At 38.0% G+C, this 9477-nt stretch overlaps 1 protein-coding gene across 1 annotated transcript in view; it reads left to right on the top strand.

Moving 5' to 3' along the window:
• snx7 (sorting nexin 7) overlaps positions 1-5896 on the top strand; it is a gene marked incomplete at its 5' end in the record, with an annotated part of 42900 nt that extends 37004 nt beyond the window's left edge. Inside the window, one exon of the mRNA XM_020521543.2 lies at positions 3812-5896. Within this exon, the coding sequence (XP_020377132.2) occupies positions 3812-3892 (81 nt within the window). The remainder of the gene's footprint in view (positions 1-3811) is intronic.
• Positions 5897-9477: the final 3581 nt, after the last annotated feature.

The raw sequence follows: 9477 nt of genomic DNA, 5'->3' as shown, positions 1-9477 counted from the left end.
TGGAGGCTGAGTGTGTGTTTTGGAGGCTGAGTGTGTGTTTTGGAGGCGAACTTGCAGGTGGTAGTGTTCTAATGTATCAGCTTTAGTTGACCTTCTAGATGGGAGTGTTCGTGGGTTTGGAAGGATCTTTGAATTTCTAAAGTGCATCTTGTTGATAGAACACACTGCTGCTACTGACCCCCAACGGCAGAGGGAGTGGATGCTTGTGGATGTGGTGCCAGTCAAGCGGGCTGCTTTGTCCTGGATGGTGTCAAGCTTCTTGAGTGTTACTGGAACTTTATTCACTCGGGCAAGTGGGAAGTATTCCGTCATACTCCTAACTTGCTGCCGGGTAGATGGTAGACTGGCTTTGTGGAATGAGGAGGTGAGTTACTCATTGCAGTCTCCCTTGCCTCTGACCGGCTCTTGTAGCCATTATATTTATATGGTGAGTCCAGTTGTATTTCTTGTCAGTGATAATCCCCAGGATGATTGTGGTGAATGCAGTGATGGTAATGCCATTGAATGTCAAAAATCAGTGGTTAGATTATCTCTTATTGGAGATCGTTGCTGCCTGGTATTTATTATGTGGCGCGAATGTTATTTGCCATTTGTCACCTCAAGCTTGGATATTGTCCAGGCCTTGTTGCATTTGAACATGGACTGCTCCAGTGTCTGAGGAGTTGTGGATGTTGCTGAAAATTGTGTGATCGTTATCAAACTTCCCCACATTTGAGGATACAATGGAAGGAAGGTGTTTGGACCTGGGCCATTACTCTGAGGAACTCCTGCAGAGATGTCCTGAAGCTGCGATGACTAACCTCCTACAACCACAACCATCTTCCTGTGTGCTAGCTGTGATTCCAACCAATGGAGATTGATTGATTGGCATCCCACTGATTCCAGTTTAGCTAGGGCTCCTTTCTACCACACTCAGTCAAGGGCTGTCACTCTCACATCACCTGGAATTCAACTCTTTTATCCATGTTTGAATCAAGGCTGTATTGAAGTCAGCAGCTAAGGAGCCCTGGCAGAAACCAAACTGGGCAGTACTGAGCAGGTTGTTGTTAAACAGGTGCTGTTTGATAGTGCTGTTCAGGACACCTTCTGTCATTTTACTGATTATCAAGAATAGACAGGTGAGGCAGTAATTGGTCATGTTGGATCTGTCCTGCTTTTTGGGTATAGGACATACTTGGGCAATTTTTGACAGTTGGCTAAATGCCAATGTTGTAGCTATACTGGAACAGCTTGGCTAGGTGTGTGACAAGTTGATGAAGCTCAAGTCTTCAGCACTAACAATGAATTGATAATGCATTAGGATTCTTAATTAAATAATGTTCAACTCTTGAGTGACTATGGAACTGCTTCCCAAACGTTTCCTCTTCCAACCCAATTTTAATACTTGAAAATTGATGTGATTCCAAATCGAAAGCAGGATTTAGGGGTTCTTGACCAAGGACCAGTGGTTATGTCCACAACCAAAGAAGTTTTGAGTTACGAATTTTACGCATTCATTTGGTGGAGCTTCAGCACTAATCCCAGGAATGTTCTACTTGACAGTTTCCACACGGTAGCCATCGATGCCTCAGTGCTGAATCATGTTTCAACCAAAACCTGGGCGGAGTTCTCCAATTCATTACAGTTCTCAAGAAAACGCTGCTAACTGTTCAGCACCTGGCTGATTCTCTCCCCCACCCCAGCTCAGCTGCTTGTAACAATGTTCGTTTAAAAAGAATCCCTTTCCTTTTTGGATACATTTCTCCCAGATGTAAATGAACTTTTGCTTTCCAAGGAGCAACTTAACCAAGCTTTCTTGAGTTAACAAAGAGTTAATTAATTACTAAATGTGCAAAGAGTCAGTAACACGTCACACGTGCACACAGATTACAAATAAGAGGTGTGTCTAAAAACGTGAATTTTTAAAAAGGAACATATTTGGATCAGTTTCCAAATTGTTCATGGGGAGCAAATAATTGAATCAGTTGAGGCCATTGCAGTGGGGTTTGCTGATAGCATTGTTGTTAATAGTTGAACAGTTTATGATTTTGTAGGTTGATTTATATCTCTTTGTCCTGATTCCTTTTGTTAACTGATTTGCAGAACACAAGTCAGAGGGGCTCTTTGCCTGAAACCATTGTTTTAGATTGTTCTTATTTCTAGTTTCTGGAATCCATTTTTTCAGTGGTTGAAAGTTGCAGTGTATGCTGAAGAATTCACTGCCTGTTGTGTTGAAGTGCAGAACTGAATGAGGTAGTTCTGTCCACCCCCAATAGTTACTATGGTTGCTGCACATGTTGCATCCTGTCTCCATCAGTATTTCCCACTCTCTGTGCTCATGGTTTTAAATGCTGTTTAAGTAACTTAAAGATTTGATGTGACAGCTATTCTCCTATTCAGTCCATCCTGACCCCCCTCAATCCTGGGTAAACTTCTGCAAGTACAGTGCTGTTGAGATGCTAACAAGCATTTAAACCAAAAGAATTCATTTAATATCCTAATGTCTATATTTTCAGCAGGCATTATGTAAATGCAACGTGTGTCACTTTTTTTTTATTTGGTTATATCTGGACACATCTGTTTTTTTTAAAAAAAAAAAGAATATTTGGATTTCTGTAGTGCCATACATGACCTGAGGATGACCCAAAGTGCTTTATAGCTAACTATGTATTTATGAAGTGTAGTTACTTTAAAATGTAGGAACTATAACAGTCTATTTGTACTCAGCAAGATTCCAATGATGGCATTAAGATAAATGACAGGTAACCTGATTTGTTTGTTGGTTGGGGCGGTCATGATTGGCCAGGATAGCTGTGTTGCTGTTCAAAAGGCACAAGATCTTTTGCGATAATGCTCCCAGAAGGAAAACATTGATTTAAACATTGTTCACTTAGTGTTTGTTATGGTTCTTCAACTTAAACTTCTATGTAAACCATATAGTAACCAACCTGCATTTATGTGGAACCTTCAACAAAAATTGCTCCTAAGACACTTTGGAAGTAATCAAAAAGATTTACTGGCTGAGCCAGAGTTGTAGGGTCATGGAGGGTGACCAACTGGTAAAAGAGGTGATTTTAAGAGGTAAAAGGTGGTGAGAAGGTAGAAGTGAAATTTAGGAAGAATTCCAAGTGGAGCTGATATAGTGCCACTTGTGGAAGTGTATAATTACAACATTACCACTTCACTGTAGCAGTTTCAATTGTTAAACAGGAAATGACTGCACAGTAATTCACCTAGGGCTATGTTGGTGTTTATGGCCTGTATGGTTACCCCCTCAACTTGCATCATGTTCAATCAACATATCTCTCTGTGCCTTTCTCCTTCACACTTAATTTAGCTTCTCATTAAATGCATCTAATGATATGGATTTAGGAATCTACAGAAATGGGAATGTAGAAATAAAGGTGGAATGTATGATCTGAAAATGGGAATAAATATCTGAATAACCTATCCTACATAATTCCTTGACTTCAGGACTAGTTTATCTCGCCAGCTTGCACATATACATAATAATATTTGTTTAGTATAATAGCATTTTTGTTTTTAAAGTATTTGTTTCCAGTATAATTAAAATATGCAATTAACCTTGTCATGTTCTGCACATTACTCAACATTGTAGATAGAATGGGTACATTAACATTTCAGATATAGTCCCTTTGCTAGTCGTCATGTTTCAACTGTGAACCCTTTATTATCTCATTTGATCTGTCCACATTTTTATATTAGATCTATTTGCAAGATTTGCTGCTTTTGTTTCAAGGTGTTGACATCATTTTTTTTCTTCTTTGAGGCTGCCAATTTTATATTAAAAGAAAATGTTTTTGCATTTCAGTGTCTAGCTATATGGGAGTCTTTCTTGGCTTCTCAACAGATTGAGATGAAAGTTGACAAAAATGCAAAAGAAAATGCATAACAACTTATCTGAAATTTAGCTGAAGTGCTACATTTGTTTTATTGTTCTCTGGCTAAAGAATGTATGTGTTTATTAAAGAAGAATGCTGGACTCTGCTTCATAATTTTTAAACTTTTGATGGAACATTTTACGCTTTTTGCATTTTTAGTTATTTTAATGATTTGAACATTCTACAATCCAAAGAATAAGCAGGCCAATGGAATTATTCACTTTTAAACCTCAGGTAATGCTTAGTTGATGACTTTGCAAAATCACCTATCAATGCAAATGAATGTTTCTGAAATAAACATTTATCACAAAATGAAAGGATGTTTACTTAAATGAATTTAACTGCCTTAAATAAATTGTCTTGATAGAAGAACAATAATTCTAGACAGTTTTATAAAATTATCCCTTTTCTCCCCCATCTTGCCTCTGGGGAATTTTGTTATAAAGTTTGGATGCCAATCGTGTAGCATTATATCAACGCAGCAAATGACAGATCATGTCATCAGATAATTTTGTCTTGCCTAGAGGTTGTTTATTCTTCACTCTCACATTTGGATTTATTGATCTTAATTTCTTCAACGTTGTTTAACTTGAAAACATTTAGAATTAAACTGGGCTCTGGCAGTAGCCTAAAACACACATGAACCAATACACCCAATTGTGTAATTGTATAAAGCAGCATGCTTTAGGGAGCATAGGCACAGGATATTGGGTTGATCATTTAAGACTGAGATGGCGAGGAATTTCTTCACCCGGGTAAATGAAAATCTTTAGAATTCTGTATCTCGGAGGGCAATGAATGCCAGTCAATCTGTGTATTTAAAGCTGAGACAGATTTTTGGACTCTAAAAATACCAGGCAGGAAGATGAAATGGAGGCTGAAGATAAGCCATTCATTTTTCAAATGGCAGAACAAATTCAAAGCGCCTTTCAGCTGTTGTTTCTTCTGTTCTTGCATATGCTTTACACCCCCCTCATTTTCCATTGACCTGATCTCCATTTTGTATTATTGCCAAAGACCAATTCCTTCAATGTGCCACTCTACTCAACCGATTAATAGTAATGGAACGCATCGCCTTGTATCTATGAGCTACAGTCCAATTTGTGTAAAGTCTCTAATTGTTTGAATTCTTGTACATTCTTTTATGCAAATGTTATTTTTAGAAACTAAATATCTGGGTTCTTAAAGGAAATTGTACTGTATGTTATCCTTGTAATTTTTTTCTCATGACAGCTTGTCTTTTTGAGGATAATAGCAAGCATTTATTTGGTGATAAAAGTACATTTTCACTTTATCCTCTATAGCTAAGCCACTGACAATAGAGATGTGGTTCAGCCTTTTAAAGAACATTGCAGTGTAGTGCATCATGAAAAATTGGACTTAATATGTATGCATCCATACACTGTGTTTCTTTTGACCAAGCTCTGTGAGAAACATTTTGGTCCGTAATTTCTAGGAGCATTTTACAATGTATTGGGCTAGAACAAAATGTAGCACACAATTTAAGTGGCATACTGGACCAAATAAGAACCAAAAATGAATGGTTTTATCTTTTTTAATGTTGACTGCTAACAATAGACCTTTTTTGAAGTTTTCAAATTATTTTTCAACAAGATTAGCTTTGTTCTCAAGTTTAAGTATGATATTTTAAAAGCTTTTTGAAATACTGTTTCAAAACATTAAATCTAAACTTACAAAATCAGATTTAATATTTTATTGAGTGACCAGTAAATGAAAGTTGTTTATTGAAGTAGAATTGTGAAACCATTGGTATATGTAATGTATAAACTTTGTTTTCTTCCAAGTACAGTTAAATAGATGCATAAATATTAGGGTTAGATTAAAACACTTTCCAGATGAGTAACATGCATGACCTAGTTTAAATGTATTTACCTTAAAGTGTTGGAATCTATTAAATGCATATTTGAAAATGTAGAGACATTGTATGAAAATGTGATTTCCAACATGGAGAAATAATAAATGGAAAATAAAAGTCTATAACGATTGAGTCACCATCATGTTATGTTTTATTAAATTGCTACGCAACAGCATGAGATAAAAGTAGGAGTAGACCAGAATGCCGGTCAATATAATCATTGCTGATCTTGGACTTCAACTTCATTTTCTCACCCACTCCTCATCCCTTGATTCCATGGGAAACTCAATCTATTTATTAAAACCTTAAATGTAATCAACACTCTTGTGTCTATAACACTTTGGAGTGGGGAATTCCAAAGATTCTTTGAAGAAGTGTATCCATCTCTGTATCAAATGATAAACCGCTTATGCTGAAACTGCCCTCCTGTTCTCAATTTCCTAAACAGTGGAAACCACCTCTGTCTTCCCTATTCAAGCCCCTTCAGAATCTTGTTTCAATGAGAAGTGACTGCATTCTTTTGAATAGTATTGTAAATCATAATATTTTATGGCACAATGGCATGTTACATTTTGGACTATTGTGCCTATACTGGGTCTTTGAAGAAACTAACCATTTAACCCCACTCCCCTCTCAGCTTTGTAAATGTTGTAATAAGTAATACATTTGAGATGTTTGAATTATATTCCTTGCACCATTAGGAAACACAACACATCATACAAAAAGGAGAAAGGGAGTACCATTTAAAAATACTGAAACCGAATCATAGCTAGCCTTTACCACAGCAGAGCATGGAAATCAGTACAATCCACTGCAATATTGAGGGAGCGCTGTATAATCAAAGGTGCAATCTCGGATGAGGCATTAAACAGAGCTCATTTGTATCTCTCTGGTAAGCATAACATATCCTGTGGCACTATTAGATCAGACCGTGAGAGTCATTCCTGGTGTCCTTACTGTTATTTATCCTCCAATCAATATCACAAAAATCTGTTCTGTATCACCTCACTGGAAGCTTGCCTGTACTTAATTGGCTGCTGCATTTCGTACATTACAACAATCAGCACATTTGAAGTATTTGATTGGCTTTTGGCCTCTGGTTATCATGAAGTCGTGTGGTGGTAGTGTCCCTACCTCTGAACCAGAAGGACAGGATTCAAGTCCAAATTTCTCCAGAGGTGTAATAACTTACTTGAACAGATTGATTTGAAATTGGTTTTAGGATCCTCTGCAGTGATAACTTTATTATTTGTGGCCCAGATCTGGGGTCAAGTCCCACCTTAGGATATGATAGCTAAAGAGATGTCATAATTCATCCAGACATTTTTAAATGGCACTTTGTAATGTGTGTCTGTCTTTGATATCTTGATCCAAAATCTAGTCCATATTTATTTAGCATTCCTCAAAAACATTCTAATACAAATGTTAAATTCTCAAATGTGAATATGCTGTCTTGTTTACCCTACTTTTATAGTTTAGTTCACTATTTGCTTTGCTTAATAAGGCTACCTCTTTGTTTAAAGCCGCTTCTCCCACTTATCAATGTAACATAAAATAAATATTCAGGACTCAGTACTTTAGGAAAGATGTAAAGACACTTGTGGGAATGGTTCCAGGGATAACAAACTACAGTTACCAAGATAGACTGGAGGAAAGAGGCTGAAAGGAGATCTAAAAAACAAAAGAACTGCGGATGCTGTAAATCAGGAACAAAAACAAAGTTGCTGGAAAAGCTCAGCAGGTCTGGCAGCATCTGTGAAGGAAAAAAACGGAGTTAATGTTTCGGGTCCAGTGACCATTCCTCAGAACTGCTGTTCTAGGGAAGGGTCACCGGACCCGAAACATTAACTCTGTTTTCTCCTTCATAGATGCTGAAATGAGATCTGATGGAGGTATCCAAAATTATCGGTCTAGACAAAAGAAAGGGAGGAAAAACTGTCCACAATCATAAAAGAATCAAGAATGATGGGACAAAGATTTAGAGTAACTGACTAAAGAGACAAATGTGAAATTAGAAACATTTTCATGCAGTAAGTGATTGTGGTCTGGAATGTGTGGCCTGAACGTGGTGGATGCAAGTTCAACTGAAGCATTAAAAAGGGAATGAAACTTATTTGAAAAACAAACAACATACAGGGTTACAGGAAAAGATGACAATGGCACTGAGTAAAAATGCTCGTTGAGATGAAGTGTTGACACAATGGGCTGTATGTCCTCTGTGCTGAAATGATTCTGTGATGTGAAGATGCCAGTGTTGGAGTGGGGTGGACAAGGTCAAAAATCACACGACACCAGGTTTTGGTCTGCTGGTGGTTGACGAGGGGAGCAATGTCGGACAACCCTGTTGACCTGGGTGAGGGTAATAAGCTAGCTTCAGTCTCCATGGAGGCAGAGCCCTCAATTTTGCTTGATATTCTTGATGCTCTGAGTGAGAGAGAGAAGGTAAAATTCACAGTTCACACCAACAGATTTATTTGAAATCAGAAGCTTTCGGAGTCTAGCTTCTTCTCCAGGTGTCAGTCAGTTATGAAATAATTCTGTGATTAAGGGTGTGATAACAGGAAACTTGGAAAATTATTTAGAATAGGTAGAGTTGATGTGATTTTTATTGAAGGGATATGGTGTTTGACAAATCTAGTTTGCAACCAAAAGGATACATAATGTGGGGGCACAGAGACTAGCAACTATTTTGATTTCCAGAAGGCAATTGAATTGGTGGTATTATAGTGCAAGATTAGGACGCATGGAATATGGATTACCAATGGCTATAGGACACAACTAGAGTGAGTAAATGGATCATTTAAAGGATGGATATGTTCACCAGTGGACTGATGCAAAAATCACTGCTCCGATCTTGACTATTTCCAATTTATACCATAATTTATGAGGGGATTGAGTGTCACCAATACAGGTTCACTGATGGTGCAGATCTTGGAGGAGATATAAACTGTTGGAAAGATGCAAGCAGACCGAAAAGCAAGATAAATTAATGGAGTGAATAAGAAAGTGATGTGAAACATTATAACTAGTATGCATTCAGTGGATATTGTTGTACTTGTCGCAGGAAGTAAACATACCTTCCTAATTGCTTTAACATGTAAGTTATCTGTTAGTCTTTATTTCACAGGGTTAACACTGCTGCCTCATAGCACCAGGGCCCCACGTTCGAATCCAGCCTTGGATGACTGTGTGGAGTTTGCACATTCTCCCTGTGTCTATATGGGTTTCCACCAGATGCTCCATTTCTTCCCACAATCCAAAGACATGTAGGTTAGGTGGATTGGCTATGCTAAATTGCCCCATAATGCCCAGAGATGTGCAGGCCAGGTGGATTAGCCACAGTAAATGCAGGCTTACAGGGATATTCCTCAGAGGGTCAATGCAAACTCAATGGGTTGAATGGTCTGTTACTGAACTGTGGGGATTCTATTGCAAGGCTGAGTATTGGAATACTATGCATGATTTTGATGGTCGTATCTGTTGAAGAGCATATTTGCTTCAGAGGGGTCGCAAATGAAGCACAATTTGTTGCTTCTTGGGGAAGTGATTATGTGGAAAGCACCTAATGCTTGGGTTTAGAAGAATGAGAGGTGATCTTGTTGAAACAAACAACATTACTAGACTGAGATAACAAGGTGTAGAGCTGGATGAGCACAGCAGGCCAAGCAGCATCAGAGGAGCAGGAAGGCTGACGTTTTGGGCCTAGACCCTTCTTCAGAA

The sequence above is a fragment of the Rhincodon typus genome, chromosome 10 (genome assembly GCF_021869965.1).
Source record: "Rhincodon typus isolate 14 chromosome 10, sRhiTyp1.1, whole genome shotgun sequence".
Lineage (NCBI taxonomy): Eukaryota > Metazoa > Chordata > Chondrichthyes > Orectolobiformes > Rhincodontidae > Rhincodon > Rhincodon typus.
The sequence above is the reverse complement of the archived record's forward strand: the minus strand, read 5'-3'. Positions and strand labels throughout refer to the sequence as shown.